We start from the raw sequence: 21,266 nt of genomic DNA, 5'->3' as shown, positions 1-21,266 counted from the left end.
GCCCCCTATGTACAAGAATATAACTACTATAATACTGCCCCCTATGTACAGGAATATAACTACTATAATACTGCCCCCTATGTACAGGAATATAACTACTATAATACTGCCCCCTATGTACAGGAATATAACTACTATAATACTGCCCCCTATGTACAGGAATATAACTACTATAATACTGCCCCTATGTACAAGAATATAACTACTATAATACTGCCCCCTATGTACAAGAATATAACTACTATAATACTGCCCCCTATGTACAAGAATATAACTACTATAATACTGCCCCCTATGTACAAGAATATAACCACTATAATACTGCCCCCTATGTACAGGAATATAACTACTATAATACTGCCCCCTTTGTACAAGAATATAACTACTGTAATACTGCCCCCTATGTACAAGAATATAACTACTATAATACTGCCCCCTATGTACAGGAATATAACTACTATAATACTGCCCCCTATGTACAGGAATATAACTACTATAATACTGCCCCCTATGTACAGGAATATAACTACTATAATACTGCCCCCTATGTACAGGAATATAACTACTATAATACTGCCCCCTATGTACAAGAATATGACTACTATAATACTACCCCTATGTACAAGAATATAACTACTATAATACTGCCCCCTATGTACAAGAATATAACTACTATAATACTACCCCTATGTACAAGAATATAACTACTATAATACTGCCCCCTATGTACAGGAATATAACTACTATAATACTGCCCCCTTTGTACAAGAATATAACTACTGTAATACTGCCCCCTATGTACAAGAATATAACTACTATAATACTGCCCCCTATGTACAGGAATATAACTACTATAATACTGCCCCCTATGTACAGGAATATAACTACTATAATACTGCCCCCTATGTACAGGAATATAACTACTATAATACTGCCCCCTATGTACAGGAATATAACTACTATAATACTGCCCCCTATGTACAAGAATATGACTACTATAATACTACCCCTATGTACAAGAATATAACTACTATAATACTGCCCCCTATGTACAAGAATATAACTCCTATAATACTGCCCCCTATGTACAAGAATATGACTACTATAATACTGCCCCCTATGTACAAGAATATAACTACTATAATACTGCCCCCTATGTACAGGAATATAACCATTGCCTACATAGTTGTCTTCCAGGCTGAAGCCGCTTTGTATTGTTTTATTTCCCATTTCAGGGTCAATAAAGGGATTGTGGTTGGATTGGTGGACAGATAAGATCAGACGCTCACACTATAGCAGGTCTTCATTAGCGCAGCATTATCCACCCTCTTTCCTGTGAGAATCCCAGACTATCTTGTCTGCTAAATCTCACGATGATCATCTCTCCAGCACCCAAAGGGTCAAACCTATCCACTGTGAGACTGAGGGAGCCTCCAACATTCACTTTCATTCTATTCAGGGCAGACCCCCCACTTGAGAATTTACATTTTTGTTAGACTTAATTGGTATTTAATATACTAATCTGTTAATTATTAGTCCCAGGGAAGACGCTTATAGGGATAATTCTATCCGCTGTTCTCTTTGATGTGCTAAGACAACGCAACACCATTGACTTTATGTCTTACTGCAGACACTACAAGATATCCACATCAGAGGCCTGCCGATCCGCACCCCAGATAGTCTATCTGTATGTATATATATATATATACTACCCCCAGCCATAGCTGAACACCCAGAATCCTATTATAGTAGTTATATTCTTGTACATAGGGGACAGTATTATAGTAGTTATATTCTTGTACATAGGGGGCAGTATTATAATAGTTATATTCTTGTACATAGGGGGCAGTATTATAGTAGTTATATTCCTGTACATAGGGGGCAGTATTATAGTAGTTATATTCTTGTACATAGGGGGCAGTATTATAGTAGTTATATTCCTGTACATAGGGGGCAGTATTATAGTAGTTATATTCTTGTACATAGGGGGCAGTATTATAGTAGTTATATTCTTGTACATAGGGGGCAGTATTATAGTAGTTATATTCCTGTACATAGGGGGCAGTATTATAGTAGTTATATTCCTGTACATAGGGGGCAGTATTATAGTAGTTATATTCCTGTACATAGGGGGCAGTATTATAGTAGTTATATTCCTGTACATAGGGGGCAGTATTATAGTAGTTATATTCCTGTACATAGGGGGCAGTATTATAGTAGTTATATTCCTGTACATAGGGGGCAGTATTATAGTAGTTATATTGTTGTACATAGGGGGCAGTATTATAGTAGTTATATTCTTGTACATAGGGGGCAGTATTATAGTAGTTATATTCCTGTACATAGGGGGCAGTATTATAGTAGTTATATTCCTGTACATAGGGGGCAGTATTATAGTAGTTATATTCCTGTACATAGGGGGCAGTATTATAGTAGTTATATTCCTGTACATAGGGGGCAGTATTATAGTAGTTATATTGTTGTACATAGGGAGCAGTATTATAGTAGTTATATTCCTGTACATAGGGGGCAGTATTATAGTAGTTATATTGTTGTACATAGGGGGCAGTATTATAGGAGTTATATTCTTGTACATAGGGAGCAGTATTATAGTAGTTATATTCCTGTACATAGGGGGCAGTATTATAGTAGTTATATTCTTGTACATAGGGGGCAGTATTATAGTAGTTATATTCCTGTACATAGGGGGCAGTATTATAGTAGTTATATTCTTGTACATAGGGGGCAGTATTATAGTAGTTATATTCTTGTACATAGGGGGCAGTATTATAGTACCGGTAGTTATATTCTTGTACATAGGGGGCAGTATTATAGTAGTTATATTCCTGTACATAGGGGGCAGTATTATAGTAGTTATATTCCTGTACATAGGGGGCAGTATTATAGTAGTTATATTCTTGTACATAGGGGGCAGTATTATAGTAGTTATATTCCTGTACAAAGGGAGCAGTATTATAGTAGTTATATTCTTGTACATAGGGGGCAGTATTATAGTAGTTATATTCTTGTACATAGGGGGCAGTATTATAGTAGTTATAGTCTTGTACATAGGGGGCAGTATTATAGTAGTTATATTCTTGTACATAGGGGGCAGTAATATAGTAGTTATATTCCTGTACATAGGGGGCAGTATTATGGTAGTTATATTCTTGTACATAGGGGGCCGTATTATAGTAGTTATATTCTTGTACATAGGGGGCAGTATTATAGTAGTTATATTCTTGTACATAGGGAGCAGTATTATAGTAGTTATATTCCTGTACATAGGGGGCAGTATTATAGTAGTTATATTCCTGTACATAGGGGGCAGTATTATAGTAGTTATATTCCTGTACATAGGGGGCAGTATTATAGTAGTTATATCCTTGTACATAGGGGGCAGTATTATAGTAGTTATATTCCTGTACATAGGGGGCAGTATTATAGTAGTTATATTCCTGTACATAGGGGGCAGTATTATAGTAGTTATATTCCTGTACATAGGGGGCAGTATTATAGTAGTTATATTCTTGTACACATGGGCAGTATTATAGTAGTTATATTCCTGTACATAGGGGCAGTATTATAGTAGTTATATCCTTGTACATAGGGGGCAGTATTATAGTAGTTATATTCTTGTACATAGGGGGCAGTATTATAGTAGTTATATTCTTGTACATAGGGGGCAGTAATATAGTAGTTATATTCCTGTACATAGGGGGCAGTATTATGGTAGTTATATTCTTGTACATAGGGGGCCATATTATAGTAGTTATATTCTTGTACATAGGGGGCAGTATTATAGTAGTTATATTCCTGTACATAGGGGGCAGTATTATAGTAGTTATATTCTTGTACATAGGGAGCAGTATTATAGTAGTTATATTCCTGTACATAGGGGGCAGTATTATAGTAGTTATATTCCTGTACATAGGGGGCAGTATTATAGTAGTTATATTCCTGTACATAGGGGGCAGTATTATAGTAGTTATATTCCTGTACATAGGGGGCAGTATTATAGTAGTTATATCCTTGTACATAGGGGGCAGTATTATAGTAGTTATATTCCTGTACATAGGGGGCAGTATTATAGTAGTTATATTCCTGTACATAGGGGGCAGTATTATAGTAGTTATATTCCTGTACATAGGGGGCAGTATTATAGTAGTTATATTCTTGTACATAGGGGCAGTATTATAGTAGTTATATTCCTGTACATAGGGGCAGTATTATAGTAGTTATATCCTTGTACATAGGGGGCAGTATTATAGTAGTTATATTCTTGTACATAGGGGGCAGTATTATAGTAGTTATATTCCTGTACATAGGGGGCAGTATTATAGTAGTTATATTCCTGTACATAGGGGGCAGTATTATAGTAGTTATATTACTGTACATAGGGGGCAGTATTATAGTAGTTATATTCCTGTACATAGGGGGCAGTATTATAGTAGTTATATTCTTGTACATAGGGGGCAGTATTATAGTAGTTATATTCTTGTACATAGAGGGCAGTATTATAGTAGTTATATCCTTGTACATAGGGGGCAGTATTATAGTAGTTATATTCCTGTACATAGGGGGCAGTATTATAGTAGTTATATTCCTGTACATAGGGGGCAGTATTATAGTAGTTATATTCCTGTACATAGGGGGCAGTATTATAGTAGTTATATTCTTGTACATAGGGGGCAGTATTATAGTAGTTATATTCTTGTACATAGGAGCAGTATTATAGTAGTTATATCCTTGTACATAGGGGGCAGTATTATAGTAGTTATATTCCTGTACATAGGGGGCAGTATTATAGTAGTTATATTCCTGTACATAGGGGGCAGTATTATAGTAGTTATATTCCTGTACATAGGGGGCAGTATTATAGTAGTTATATTCTTGTACATAGGGGCAGTATTATAGTAGTTATATCCCTGTACATAGGGGGCAGTATTATAGTAGTTATATTCTTGTACATAGGGGCAGTATTATAGTAGTTATATCCCTGTACATAGGGGCAGTATTATAGTAGTTATATTCTTGTACATAGGGGACAGTATTATAGTAGTTATATACCTGTACATAGGGGGCAGTATTATAGTAGTTATATTCTTGTACACTGGGGGCAGTATTATAGTATATAGGAGCTGTAACATAGTAATAATAGTATGTAGTATAAGACCCACAATTGAGGTCTCATATTTCTGCACAGATGAAGCCTCCTTAGTGCCATATAATCTAATACATGTGGCACACTGATGTCTTCTGTTATACCTCCAGCTCTGCATCTGTGTCCTGAGAGGAATAATTGACAGATAATTTTATCAAATCCCATTTGAACTCAAGTCTGGATAATATTAAACCTCAGGGTGAAATATTCTTACAGATAACATCCAGATATTGCAAAATACAAACTACTCCTGTATAAAGCTATACTGGGGGGCTCAAACTGTTACAACTACAAAATATCCCGAGGTGTTTTAGATGCAGAGATTGTAAGCACCTTTAACTAAAGACGAGAGAAAGGGTATCAAACATATAAAACACTGATTATCAAACCATGTCCCTCATGGGCGGGTCTTTGGGTGGAGTCTGTGAGTAAAAGACCTGCCCTGGAGGAAAAGTATTTAAATGTATCACTATGTTGCAAAGAACCAGGGTTCCAAGACCAAAAGGTTAAGGGTAGAGCTGTAACGCCAGTCACAACCTGTGCGCACATGTGATGCCAGCCTTCCCAATATTTTAAGGATAGGGTAAGTTACTCCCCGCACGCCTCTCCTGGTTTTCCATCCCAGGAATCTAGTTTACGTTGCCGTTATTGCATCCTCTTTCCTCATCTGCCGTTGTGATATCTCATATTGTTCCTGATTGAATTTTCTGCCGTAATTAATAAGATTTACTTTGTTGATTTCTCCCGGAATTATGAATGTTTTTTTGTATGCGGCTGAAAAAAAAATTCAGCAATGCGAGGCGGATGGCGGCTCTATATGTGAGCGGGAGTGCAGATGGTTTCCAGCGGACGGGGGTTAATTATCGAAGGCTTAGCTTATCTTACACCTAATTACACGTTGCGGAGGAATTCAATAGATTTTTTTTTTTTTTTGACGATTTTCGGCATCTCTCCATTGTTTATTTCCAGAAATTTCTAATTTTTTTCTTTTTATTATTTATGGCTAATATATGCATGTACAGGGAGAGTGCAGCAGACACCTTCATTAATGTTGGCCTGTCAGCAGTGTGTGCCAGCCAAAGCCGAGGGGGGGGGGGGGACTTAAAGGAACGGATGCCACAATCTGCCCGGAAAAATTTGATTTATGATTCTACCCATCACCCCTCCCCAGGCTGGTCAGGACAGACCGAGGGACTCTAACCATGTGCAGTGCTATTACACTGATATTTTATGGGCCACTATCAAGTAATGTTTGTAAGTCATCATGGTGTTCTGGGCAGGTAGAGAACAAAAAGGCGCTCTTTAAGGAGGACATCATCTCTGAGTCAGTACAGGCGGTCCCCTATTTAAGGACACCTGACTTACTGACGACCCCTAGTTAAAGACGGACCCCTCTGCCCCCTGTGACCTCTTGTGAAGCTCTCTGGATGCTTTATTAAACGGGCAGTCCCCTGTTACGTACAAAATAGGTTCCATAGGTTTGTTCTTAAGTTGAATTTGTATGTAAGTCGAAACTGTATATTTTATAATTGTAGATTCAGATTTTTTGCCCCAGTGACAATCGGAGTTTCAAAATTTTTTGCTGTAATGGGACCAAGGATTATCAATAAAGCTTCATATCAGACACCTTACAGCTGATCATTGCAGTCTGGGACTATAGTAACATCCAGAGAGGTCACCAGAGGTCACAGGGGGCAGAGGGGTCCGTCTGTAACTAGGGGTCATCTGTAAGTCGGGTGTCCTTAAGTAGGGAACTGCCTGTAGTCCCAGATTGCAATAATCAGCTGTAAGGTGTCTGTAATGAAGCTTTATTGATAATCTTTGGTCCCATTACAGCAAAATATTTTGAACCTCCAATTGTCACTGGGGCAAAAACATTTTTTGTCTGGAACTACAATTATAAAATATACAGTTTCGACTTACATACAAATTCAACTTAAGAACAAACCTATGGACCCTATCTTGTACGTAAACCAGGGACTGCCTGTACATTGATTTGGATGGGTAGACATGGAATACATCCTGGTTAGAAGTCATCATGGTAGTCTGGGCCAGATAGAGAACAAAAAGGGAGATAGAGAGGACGTCATCTACAAGTCCAAAACTTTCCCAATTGGATAGGTAGACATGGGGACAGAGTCACAAAACCTTTGCATTGGGTAGTGGCCGTAAATATGCGCCATTGTGCTTCTCGTGAAATATATCAAGTCGTGGCATCAAGAATATACCATGTCATGGTTAGAAGTCATCATGGAGGTCTGGGCCGGGTAGAGGTCACTAGAGGTCATTAGAGAGGAGGAGAACATCTGTGAGTACAAAACTCCCCCTTAGATTAAATTGGATGGATAGATATGGGGGCTCAGTCACAAAAGCTTTGCATGAAATACGTTATTCAATATTCTATATAATCAGCCCATAGCACCGTCCCTTTAAGACTGGCACCCTGGGAGTCCTCTGCATCTCCGTATAATTTATATCAAGTCTTCCTTTGGTAGTAATAGGGGACAGATCTGATAAATGATGCTCCGCTCTCCCCTAGTAAAGATGCAGGTATCTCTACAAATCACCCAGAGAGCAGGAGAGAAAGCAATCGCTTCATCTTCCTCGCTGTCCGTCCACAGGGACCACCGCTTCCTCCTAGAGGGACCACCCTGGGTACGCCAGGCCTCTGTATCTCACCCGTGTATCTTTGCCTGGCTAGAACGCTGCCGATGATAAACTGCTCAATTATAATTACTGAGGCCGATTATCGGACACATCAGAACTGTCTGATACAGAACGATCCAATTACCTGATTACAGGTGTATTCAGACAATGGGGGTAAAGGGGTCCTCTGCCTTTAGGTTACAGGAGATTGGCTGTAGCCCCTGGTGTCGGCCACTACACGAGGAATTAGACTTCTAACTCTGGTCTTTGTGTTTTGGGAAAACTTAATTTACGAGGAGGTCCCATAATAGGACCACCATCAATGTCATGAGGATGTAAAAGAAAGAGACCCCATTTAAACAGTATTATGTGATGTCTGTTTAACCCTCTTATTTATAATGTACAGCAGGATTTGGGTTTATATTTCAGGATTGCAGATTCTACAGGGGGACGTGTCCTCACACTGCTGTGTTCTGTTCTTTATACAGGTATTGTCCCTGGAGAGCAGTGTAATCATATCTTTGTGTTTGCTGTTAGTAGCAGCAGGACAGTGAAATACAGATTTATGTTCCAGGATTTACTGGGGGCGGTTCCTCACACTGCTGTGTTCTGTGCTCTCTATATGGAATGTGATATTTGAGTTTATATTCCAGGATTGTAGCTTTTACAGTTAAACATGTCCTGACACTGCTGTGCTCTGGAGAAATGAGTCATCAGACCTTTGTGTTAGCAACAGCAGGACTGTGATATATGGATTTATATTCCAGAATTGTAGCTTCTCCTAGTGCACTGGGGGCGTGTCCTCACACTGCTGTGCTCTGTGCTCTCTATATGGAATGTGATATATGAGTTTATATTCCAGGACTGTAGCTTTTACAGTTAAACATGTCCTGACACTGCTGTGCTCTGGTCATCAGACCTTTGTGTTAGCACAGCAGGACTGTGATATATGGATTTATATTCCAGAATTGTAGCTTCTCCAAGTTCCCTGGGGGCGTGTCCTCACACTGCTGTGCTCTTTGGTCTCTACAGGCTTCTAGTTGAGTTGTAAAGCAGTCAGAAGGGAGATTTCAAAGCAAAGAGCTAAGAGCACAGCAGTGTGAGGACACACCCACAATCATTTTTTCACAGTTTGACTCGTTGGACTGTTCAGCAAATTTTATTTTTCTCCAATCCGGAGGCCATAATCTTAGTCCGTGACCACTAGCCATCACTCATCTTTCAGATAAACGTAGGGATCGCTCCACATCACAGAAAGCATTGTAATGTGGTGTGTTATACTGTCTCATTATATCAGCCGCCGATCCCATTATAACTTGGGTTTGCCTCCAACAAGACTGTGCAGCCGATTATGCGGATAATCATGGACAATTACTAATCTCGTAATTGTCAATAATTAAGATGTCAATCAACTGCATCCAGGCCCCGGATTGGCCCCAGGACCCAATCTCATGCCCCTCGTAGAGACTATACCCACACTGTTACCCATCATGCTTTGGGCAAATACCCGACCAGCACCTCAAGAGTTAACGTCAGATTTGCCCAAGCAAGGCGTCTAAACAGAAACACATTAGCGCGGCCCGTGCTTCCAGTCTCACAAGCCCGGGTTTTAAATTAATAATCCTTTATCTTCCTCAACCACAAGACATTCCTTAAGGAATCGAAATGGAAATGTTAGGCAAGGAAGAACACATCCCTTTAATCCCGTGTACCGCCTGGAGCCCCAGATGCCGACGCAGGACCTGACAATCCAGGGAGCGACTGCTGCAACGCGGAACAGCTTAACAAGGGTTAAGGAGAGCGTTTAAGTGGGTTAAGGGCGGAGAGAAAGGGATTTAGGAAGAACAATACGCTTATTTTTCGAGGGGAATGTGTAGTTCTTGGAAATGAGCTTTATGTACTGCTGGCTGCAAGACAAGAGCCGGGACGGGGAAGTGTCTGTGCCTAATGTGCTCTGTATCCAAAATACACAGGCAGCTGCTCATCACTACAGTATACCAGAAAGAGCTCCCCTCTAATGCTCTCCCAGCAGGGGGCGCTGCACTAGTATATCATAGCTCACTATATTTACTATTCATATAATGTGACATCACTGTGTGTATTATCTCTGTACTGTGACATCACTGTGTGTATTATCTATGTACTGTGACATCACTGTGTGTATTATCCCTGTACTGTGACATCACTGTGTGTATTATCTATGTACTGTGACATCACAGTGTGTATTATCCCTGTACTGTGACACCACTATGTGTATTATCCCTGTACTGTGACATCACTGTGTGTATTATCCCTGTACTGTGACATTACTGTGTGTATTATCCTGTACTGTGACATCACTGTGTGTATTATCCCTGTACTGTGACATCACTGTGTGTATTATCCCTGTACTGTGACATCACTGTGTGTATTATCTATGTACTGTGACATCACAGTGTGTATTATCTCTGCACTGTGACATCACTGTGTGTATTATCCCTGTACTGTGACATCACTGTGTGTAGTATCCCTGTACTGTGACATCACTGTGTGTATTATCCTGTACTGTGACATCACTGTGTGTATTATCTCTGCACTGTGACATCACTGTGTGTATTATCCCTGTACTGTGACATCACTGTGTGTATTATCCCTGTACTGTGACATCACTGTGTGTATTATCTCTGTACTGTGACATCACTGTGTGTATTATCTCTGTACTGTGACATCACTGTGTGTATTATCCCTGTACTGTGACATCACTGTGTGTATTATCCCTGTACTGTGACATCACTGTGTGCATTATCCCTGTACTGTGACATCACTGTGTGTATTATCCCTGTACTGTGACATCACTGTGTGTATTATCCCTGTACTGTGACATCACTGTGTGTATTATCCCCTGTACTGTGACATCACTGTATGTATTATCCCCTGTACTGTGACATCACTGTGTGTATTATCTCTGTACCGTGACATCACTGTGTGTATTATCTCTGTACCGTGACATCACTGTGTGTATTATCCCTGTACCGTGACATCACTGTGTGTATTATCCCTGTACTGTGACATCACTGTGTGTATTATCCCTGTACCGTGACATCACTGTGTGTATTATCCCTGTACCGTGACATCACTGTGTGTATTATCCCTGTACCGTGACATCACTGTGTGTATTATCCCTGTACCGTGACATCACTGTGTGTATTATCCCTGTACTGTGACATCACTGTGTGTATTATCTCTGTACTGTGACATCACTGTGTGTATTATCCCCTGTACTGTGACATCACTGTGTGTATTATCTCTGTACTGTGACATCGCTGTGTGTATTATCCCTGTACTGTGACATCACTGTGTGTATTATCCCTGTACTGTGACGTCACTGTGTGTATTATCCCTGTACTGTGACATCACTGTGTGTATTATCCCCTGTACTGTGACATCACTGTGTGTATTATCCCTGTACTGTGATATTCCTGTGTGCATTCTCCCTGTGCATGACACTAAATGTACTGAATATTTCATCCATGAATCCTCCTTGATGCGGGAGACCTCCGTGGTACCAGGTGTTTTATACAATCTCAACTCATTTATTTCCTTGGGAGAAGCGGCACAAGTCTCTGCATTCATCCTAAGACTTGGCCGCCCGCATTTATCTTCCACAAGACCAATTCCCTGAACGCTGCTTAGGATTCAGCACCATCTCCAGCTTCATGATGGTAAACAGACTCGCTCTGGGTAAACAGCACAGAATTACACTATGGCACCTGTTGGCTTCATTGTCAGCTAGCCAACCACATAAAGGCTCCCCGGGGAACGGCGCCGGATCATCCATAATGTTTGCAGAGCTCAACTCAAGAGAACATAAAGCGTTTTACCGCTCAGGTGGCCGACCATCACAAAAAAACAAAAACTTGAGTGACAGCAGGAGCAACTATGCTGGTGACTATCCTCTTGAGATGCCTCCTAGTATGTGACCACACCGGTGATCCAAAAGATGATAGATGGAGCTGTGAGGGGTCTTGCATAGCCATTACACCCGGACCTGGTGTCCAAAGGCTCCTCTACCACAGAAGATACTAGAACTGTCCATCAAATACACTTACACCACCTAAAAACCCTAAAAAACACTAAGTAATTCACAAATTTGGTCAATGACTAGCCCCAAAAAGCCCCAAAGCCTCAACCAGTGGTACTACCAAACTAGCCAAGGCCCGCGAAGCAGAATGGAGGGCACTAGGTATGCCGATTGTACACATGTGGAGGTTACTTGGACCAACATACAATTAGTACCTTAACATACGGTTATGGTGGCCCACTGGACTTCTAGGCCACCATACATCAACCACAAACGAACCTGAAAGTTCACACCCTGACTTATAAAACCACTGACCTGTGAAGCGTTCCTGGCATACACACGTGTAGCCTCCTTCTCTTCTAGCACAGACGCCTCCATTCTGACAAGGATTCGAGTAGCAAAGATTAATCTCTATTTCACAATAATCCCCGGTGAATCCTTGAGGACAGCGGCAACGTAGACCAGTGATGGGGTGAATGGGACGGAAAAGTATGGACTCAGAAGCTATGAATGGCGCCGAGCTGTCAAACTTGAGCACAGATATACACTTCATATAGTTTTCACAGGGTTCGCGTAGACAAACGTTGTCGTCAAATGGTAGGACCTCCAGCATGGAGGCCGAGGTCAGAATCATCCTCTTCATGTACAGTTGTTCCTGAAGGTCTTCAGAGCTGAAGAACTGCGAGCGGTCACCTTGAGGAACCAGGGCCGAGAAGCTGATGTTGAGTATGGAGCTCTTGACATCGGTATCATTCTGGATGTTGAAGATGAAGATGTCTTCCTTCGGGGTGGCCAACACGGTTGATACTCCTTCTAAAAAGCTGGTCAACAGGGGAGACAGGAAGCGCTCCTGAGACATGTTCTCCAGGCGAACCGTGATACTGTTAGACAGCATGTCTTCTGTGATGATGAGAACACGCAGGACACATTGGGCAGTCACACTATGGATCCCATCTATAGAGGAGACAAGAAGAAGACAAAATATGAAGAACCTTTTCAACTTTTTGGATTATTCCCTCTTCATGTCATTGTTTCTGGTAACCTAAAAAAAAAAATCATTACTCTTAACTTTTTGATTTTTTTTCCTTATAGATAGAAATGTTTATTATTGTGTGAGGTGGCCTCCTGGAAGAGTCACCCAATAGGTGCCAATGGTACCCATTCTTGAAATTCTGACCCGTGAAATGGAGAGGAAGTTGTCCTGCTTTTTGTCAGGGGCAATTTTTTAGGTGGGATCTGAGCATGGTTTAAAAATATCCTGCAATTTGGCATTCAGATGTTGGGAAGCAGATTTGGTATAGGGCCGACCTTTAACAATACTTTGCAAGTAGACCCTTGTTGCCTTTAAATAATGTAGTCTTTGTTGGACCTTTGGACAGGGGCGTAACTTGAGGGGGTGCACAGGTTGCAATCGCACAAGAGGTAAAGGGGGCCCTTATGGTGTCACTTTCCCATACGAGAAGACTATTACTATAAACCGTACATTATAGTCGGGGGCCTGGCACAGCCATTGCACTGGGGCCCATCAGCTTCTAGTTACGCCACTGCCTTTGGACACATCTTCTTGTGGGCCCACTAGGGGATCCTCTGGAAGATCTATCTATTTGTCTTTGTACATATAGTTATTTAGAACCCCAGCCCCCCTCCAAAAACAAATAAACTGTGACAATAATATGGGTACAAAAAATTACATGACTGGGCTTCAGTGGCTCTGGATCAAACATACATACATCACCAATGATGATTGGCATCACCACTCATGTGGATGTAACTGGGACCATGGAGGGATTTGGAGTTCCCAAATTTGGGGACATCCCAGATTGAGACAAGGGCATGGTTTGTAAGCCAATATGAGTTAGGGGTCATGGTGGTGAGAAAGTAGATTCATGGGGGGTCCAGGGCAGGAGAGAAAATGTCAGATTTTAGTTTTTTTATATCACATTTCCTACATAATTTAAACCTTTTTAAAGAATTTTTAGGCAAATTTTTTGATACCCGTTCCTGCATTTGATTGTTTTAAAACTTTTTGGATCCAGGTGACGAATAATTCCAACCAGTGATTATCCAGTTGTTTCCTATCCTCATTTTTCCTGATGTTTTTAGTGACCTGTATGTAAGAGTCTCTCCACATAAAATAGCTAAAAAAAAAATCTGCCAAGAAAAGAGGATTTATCCTTCATTTCTCTTAAGATGTTCATCAGGAGACGGGAAAGTACAAAACTAGCTCTTCTGCTAAATACCGGAGACGTCGCACTCGCTTCAGGTTCAAAGTCATTGATTTTCCTTTGTGCGCTAAAACAGAAATATAAGAAATGGGATAAAAGAACTAAAAGAGGTGATATTCATGTAGCACGGATTTATGCGTACGGCTCCAGGGGCAATCATAACCGTGTCCCGGTCTGTGGGGGGCACATGAGGCCAAGGTGTTCTATAGGTATGGATAAACAGTATGTATGTGACATTCCATACTGTTCTTATGGCTGTCAGGTCATACAATATGGAGAAGATGGGCTGCAACTGGTAGTACAGATTTGTGACCCAGATTTGATCCCCATGACCATTCTGCCCTCTGAATATGTCATAAAGGGGTTTATAGGATCTTAGGTAGGAAACCTAAATTGGAAATGGAGGCCAAATTACTTCAGACGTAAACAAATTGAGGTAAATTACAAATGTCCGCCGCTGATGCCCATAACAACCAATCACAGCACAGCTTTCATTTCTAACAGTGCTCTGGAAAAATTAGAGCTGTGCTGTGATTGGTTGTCATGGGACACAGGTCTCTCCCTTAGCAACTACTTGTCTGTCTCCTGTGATAATGATCATGGGCCCTGAGTTCTCAAAAGACCTGGAATTTTTGGAATTCAGTCACCGGGTCAACAAAGGACATGGATGCAGGGATCACTTGTGTCCTGGAGGGTTACAGGCGGGGTGATTTACAATTCTGGTAATTTGGTGACTCAGGGAAGTGATTATTTAGGTCTGGCAGGGCGCCCGCCATATAAATGATTTATAACGCTGTGTAAAAGCTTCTTGTAAGCCACCGGCCTCGTCACATTGACCTAATGAGAATGGATTAGATCCCGCTCTGAGTATGGCAGGGACGTTCCTATTCACAAGGGTTACAAGTGGTTGGAATAGGGCCGGACTGGACCGGAGGATCCACCATTGTGGTCCGGTTCTGGAATAGATGGGATCCCCCATCTGACAATAGAATGTGTGTGGTACTGCAGCACATTATCCTCATTCACAGAAATTAACCATGTCAGCAACACTATGGGGCACTCTGCTCCTCCTGCTCCATAACATGCTCTCTGCAGATAGACCACTATTGACAATCTGCTCAGCTCCTCCTGCTCTATAACATGCTGTCTGTAGATAGGACACTATATACAATCTGCTCTGCTCCTCCTGATCTATAACAAGCTGCCTACAGATAGGACACTATGGACAATATGCTCTGCTACTCCTGCTGTATAACAAGCTGCCTGCAGATAGGACACTATGTACAATCTGCTCTGTCCCTCCTGCTCTATAACGTGCTGCCTGCAAATAGGACACTATGTACAATCTGCTCACCTCCCCCTGCTCTATAACAAGCTGCCTGCATATAGGACACTATCCACAATCTGCTCAGCTTCTCCTGATCTATAACAAGCTGCCTGCATATAGGATACTATCTACAATCTGCTCAGTTCCTCCTGCTCTATAACATGCTGTCTGCAGATAGGACACTATGTACAATCTGCTCAGCTCCTCCTGCTCTATAACATCCTGCCTGCATATAAGACACTATGTAAAATCTGCCCAGCTCCTCTTGCTCTATAACATGCTGCATGTAGAAAGGACGCTATGTACAATCTCTGCAGATCCTCCTGCTCTATAACATGCTGCCTGCAGATACAACACTATGTACAATCTGCTCACTTCCTCCTGCTGTATAACATGATCCCTGCAGATAGGACACTATGTACAATCTGTACAGCTCTTCCTGCTCTAACTTGCTGCCTGCAGATGCAACACTTTGTTCAATGTGTTCAGCTCCTCCTGCTCTTTAACATGCTGCCTGCAGATAGGACACTATGTACAATCTGCTCAGCTCCCCCTGCTCTATAACATGCTGCCTGCAGATAGGACACTATGTACAATCTGCTCAGCTCCTCCTGCTCTTTAACATGCTGCCTGTGGATAGGACACTATGTACAATCTGCTCAGCTCCTCCTTCTCTGTAACATGCTGCCTGCAGATAGGACACTATGTACACTCTGCTCAGCTCCGCCTGCTCTATAACATGCTACCTGCAGATAGGACACTATGTACAATCTTCTTGCCTCCTCCTGCTCTATAACATGCTGCCTGCAGATAGGACACTATGTACAATCTGGTCAGTTCCTCCTTCTCTATAACATGCTGCCTGCAGATAGGACACTATGGACAATCTGCTCAGCTCCTCCTGCTCTATAACATGCTGTATATTTTTAATGTTACAAGTTTCCATTTTCCATTTAATGATGTAGAAATCTAAGATCGCTGTTCCTGGGGCAGAAATCGATATAAGAAGAAACAAAAACAAACGACAAAGTTAATCAAACTTTTTCTTCCCCTGGAACTGATTGATACAAATTACTCCTGGTAGAAGCCAGAGCCATTTTTCCGTGAGTCCTTCAGCTCAATGTGGAATCTCAATAAACCCGTTTAATCTCGGATCCGGATGTTCTGCCCTTTAGGATTCGCCAGGCAGCTCGTCAATATTTACTGCCACCCCTTAGTGGCGATGCGGGTATTGATCAGCCGCGGTGTATCTCGTAGGCACATTGACGGCCGCTGCAGACCTCTCCGCTCGTAATAAGTACATCCATCATTATTGCTCCTGTCCAATAAAAAACGCTTTAACCATTTCACTTCCAGTCCAAGGAAATGCAATATTTCCTCTACATCTTGGTGGTGAGATTTAAAGGAGGCAAAGTATTGCTTACTGATAAGACTGATGTATCTTATAATAGTGTTCATCCTGATCTGCCTGGTTCATCAGTTAGAATTACGTTTCATGAATAACCCACAAGTTAAACAAACTTAAAGCTATAAGCTACAATCATGGGGACCCAGTGTAATGCCAACCAGGTTATATGGCGCCATTTACTCTATATCCTTGCACTAATGCTCTATAATGGATTGGCACACGTATACGGCCTATAATTGAAATTATCAGGAGTTGACCCAACTACTTAAAGGGGTATTCGCATTTCGGCAAATTAGTGTTCTTGTTTGCATGATAAGAGATTATACATTTTTCCAATGTACTTTCTATATGAATTCCTTACAGATCTCTGCTTGCTGTCATTCTATAGGAAACTTCTCTGTTTACTTCCAGTGGACAGAAATCTGACCCTGGTCACACAGGTGCGCGGCTCGTTATATCATAAAGAGTAATCAGAGCTGTGTGATATAACCGGCTGTGCACCTGTGTGACCGTCAGATTTCTGTCCAATAAAAGTAAACATAGAAGCTTTCTATAGAATGACAGCAAGCGGAGATCTAGAAAACTGTGAGGATTTCATATAGAAAGTACATTGCTCTTATCATGCAAACAAGCACACAGAAAACATATGGGAAAATTTTATAACTTTCTGTTATACAAACAATAACATCTGCTGAAATGGGAAGACCCCTTTAAGTTCATAGGGGTCCCTGTTTGTAGGGGATAATCCCGTAGGATTACTGCGCTATATGTTGGTCCTCTATCTATAACCTGGCCCTTTAGGGTATAACATGTCTTATAACCAGGGGTTATCCAAGATAAAATGCTTTCTATAAAAACAGCGCCCCCAGCTCTACAGGTTGCATGTGGTATAGCAGCTCCCCCTCATTCACTTTCATGCAGTACAGGACACAACCTACAGGGAGGTGTGTGGAGGTTTGCAAAAAGAAAAGAAGCATTATATTTTCTGAATTTAGAAAAATTAAAGTAGTAATAATACTAATTTATGAATTTATTGCAACAGAAAACCCCAGGGGACCCCCTGAAGCCCCTTTACATCTGCACGGGCAGCGTGCCGCTTCCTGCCCCCAGCCTTGACCTCTAGGGAAATATTCAGGGGTCATGGATATTCATAAGGCTCCTGAGGATGGCTTCTATTTCCGGACAATGCTGCATGGCGTATCAGGAATATTTGGATTCATTCCCGTCGGCCTCGGGCAAAGATAATATTAAGTAAAACAAAAAAAAATAAAATAAAATGAAAAAAAAATTTCACCCTACCCTCCGGCCATTTACGCACAATGCAATCCTCTCTGTGACAAGCTGAATGGCCCCTTCCCATTTACCTAATTACTCGTCTGCAGAACCATAGTGGGGGGGGGAGCTGCTACAGGGAGGCCCCCTGCAGAAAAGCAGGGGCACAGGAAACATCTGGTGCGGGGTAATGCAAAAAGTGAAAGGTCCGGCAAACAATAGCCCCTCGCAACAAAGACCGGAGCTCAATGTAACAGATCCGAATAGTAGACGCCACCCAATACAATAGGCCACGGTGCATGTTTAATTAACCTTTCAGCTGCCAGTCACATGCAAGTATCAATGCGATGACATCCGAGCTGTCATGTGCATCCACTCCAGCATCGGTGAGGCGGTGGGGGTAATATCACCTCCATTAATGTAACGCCGCTATGTGCCTGGAATACACACGGTAATGGGCTTACGCCTTCGCCAGACGCTTTGCAGCGCTCCCGTCCCTGTCCAAAGACAGATAAAGTCATTCCAATTTATTACACCCAGGCCCCGGAACGCCATGCACTCGCCTTGAAAGAGCGGCATGAAAATGAGCGGGGTCTGCGTGCGTCTATCTCCGCCGGAGCACCAGGCCCGGCCTGTTTGATAGGGGCTCATGAAAGACGCGCGGGGGAACTTTTGAAATTGCGCAACAAAAGGACGGCGAATAATTATAACGTTTGAAGTAGCGGCCCGAGCTCTTTATTTTTTCGCCAGCAATGACATCTGTCAAAGTCGTAGACCAACGCTGTAATCAGACTGCGAAATTAGGAGGCGAATACGAAAGAGGTTCGGAGACAGATGCTAATCAATGCCAGGAGGAAGGCAGCAAATCCTAAAGGCTTTACGCGGGGAATCGGCAAAATGGATGGCAATAATTCACTGGACCGAAATCTAGTACTAGGAGGTAAGTACATGGGTGCGCTCAGCTAGACCAATGCAGAGCAGAATGTATTTATAGGGTCACTAAGGTCAACATTTCCATTTTCATGAACTCCGGAGGTTAAGCCGATATGATCTGTTGTCTACAAATATTAGCCATAATGGATGAATTTTAGGACATGCCCTTTTTTCCTCAACACAGCAGTGTGAAGACACGCCTCCTACAAACCTGAAATATATATATAGATTTTTCACAGTCCTGCTGCTACTAATAACAAATATAACTGCATGATTACACATCTCTCCATGAACAATACCAAACACTGTCTACAGAGTGCACAGAGCACAACAGTGTGAGAAAACACCTCCAGTGCACTTGTAGACTTGTACAAACCTGAAATATATATACTTTTTTCACAGTCCTGCTGCTACTAATATAACTAACAAATATATGAGGACATGCCAGCAGTGTACTTGGAAAAGCCACAATCCCCAATCCTGAAACATTTAATCCATATTTTATAGTCCTGATGTTATGGTTACACATCTCTCCAAAAACAATACCTAACATTGGCTGTAGAGAGCACAGAGCACAGCAGTGTGAGGATACAACCCCAGAATATAAATCCATATTTCATAGTCCTGTTTCTACTAATAACACACATGATGGTAGAGTTTAACATCTCTCCAGGAACAACACCTAACACTGGCTACAGAGACTACAGCAGTATGAGGACATGCCCTAAGGGCACCAGAATATAAATCCATATTGCACAGTCCCGCTGCTACTAACAATACACACAAAGGTAAAATCACACATCCTTCCGGGGCTGCAGAGCGCACAGAGCACTGCAGTGTGGGGACATGCCTCGAGTGTACTCATAGACTTGTAAAATCCTGAAATTGACATACATTTTCCACAGTCCTGCAGCTACTAACAACAGTTTCACCTCAAGTGCTGAGATATAAAGATCTTGGAGCAGCTGCTACCTAATGCACACTCCTTTGAGGTCTCTCCTTTGTACACAGGATTTTAGCGCACTTGTACCCGTCCCCCCGTAGCGCTCCCCACCTGACCGTCTCCTTGGATCAGCCACTGTTGCGTCTCCCCCGGTGTGACAGGCGAGGATCTCCAGAATACAGGGCTGCGGGCCACAGCTCCTACATCACTCCCCTCCTACGTCTTATACTCACGGAGGCTGCAGTCGTCTTCCTGAAGCCGCGACTTCAAAGAGATTTCGGCAGCTTCCTTCCAACGGGGCATTTCTCTCCATCGCAGAGACAGGCGGCAGAGGAAGCTTCGCCTATTCCCATCTCTGAGGGATTAGAACATAAACTATCCCTCGCAGTGACGTGCGCCTGTTTGTTTGGTGGGAAGTGGCGTTTGCATCTGGAGCAGAGACGAGTCAAGAGAAGGAAGAACGGGGGATCTCGCCATCAGGAGACGGAACATGAGAGAGATCTATTTATAACATATTAACTAAACCGATACATTATGGATGAACATCGGAACGCGATGTATCTCACGATTAATTACAGCGCTGGAGGCCCCCGGACCGTGGAGGCTCTCACATCCCCCATAAGTGGGTCAACGCTTCTTCTCTGGCAAATACTATCCATAGGACTTCTACTGACTATGGAAAAGTTTCCGGAGGCGATTCCAAGTCTTCTGTTCTTTTGCTTCTGAATTGATTTGCTCCTTCTAAAAGGGAAGCTCTGGGAGGTCGTAAAGTTCACTCTGTAGGTTCTCTGCGGTACTTTTAAGATACCTCTTGATTTTATAATGGCTCATTTATCAAGCAGGTTTTGGGGGAACTGGACCCTTTGCTTTGTGATTGGTGGAAGTCTGACCTCATAGATTACACTGTTATCTGTGAATAGGGGTGAAGATTTATGCTTTGAATGGGGATGAGCTGCAGTACCAGATAAAACCTTGTGGATAAGAGTGGCGCTGTTTTCGACATAAAGATTGCACTGTAAAGAGGCTGTTCAGCTGGGGGCAGCGCAGGGAAAGGAATTACAGGCGGTCTCCTACTTAAGGACACCTGACTTACAGACAACCCATAGTTACAGACAGACCCCTCTGACCACTGGTGACCTCTCTGGATGTTACTATAGTCCCAGATTGCAATAATCAGCTGTAATGTGTCTGTGATGAAGCTTTATGGATAATCCTTGGTCCCATTACAGCAAAAAAATATGTAAATTTCAATTGTCATTGGGGCAAAAAAAAATTGGTCTGAAAAAAC

General features: G+C 42.1%; 1 protein-coding gene across 4 annotated transcripts in view; it reads right to left on the bottom strand.

The window, feature by feature from the left end:
* CELSR3 (cadherin EGF LAG seven-pass G-type receptor 3) overlaps positions 1–21,266 on the bottom strand; it is an 81,068-nt gene that overhangs the window by 38,452 nt on the left and 21,350 nt on the right. For all 4 annotated transcript variants that reach the window (XR_011850157.1, XM_072126812.1, XM_072126813.1 and 1 more), the window contains exon 2: positions 12,186–12,824. Coding sequence is in view for 3 of the 4 variants with exons in the window: in XM_072126812.1 (XP_071982913.1) it covers positions 12,186–12,824 (639 nt within the window). In the remaining variant the exon portion in view is untranslated. The remainder of the gene's footprint in view (positions 1–12,185; positions 12,825–21,266) is intronic.

Source organism: Engystomops pustulosus, chromosome 10, assembly GCF_040894005.1.
Source record: "Engystomops pustulosus chromosome 10, aEngPut4.maternal, whole genome shotgun sequence".
Taxonomy (NCBI): domain Eukaryota; kingdom Metazoa; phylum Chordata; class Amphibia; order Anura; family Leptodactylidae; genus Engystomops; species Engystomops pustulosus.
This window is presented reverse-complemented; position numbering and strand designations above follow the sequence as displayed.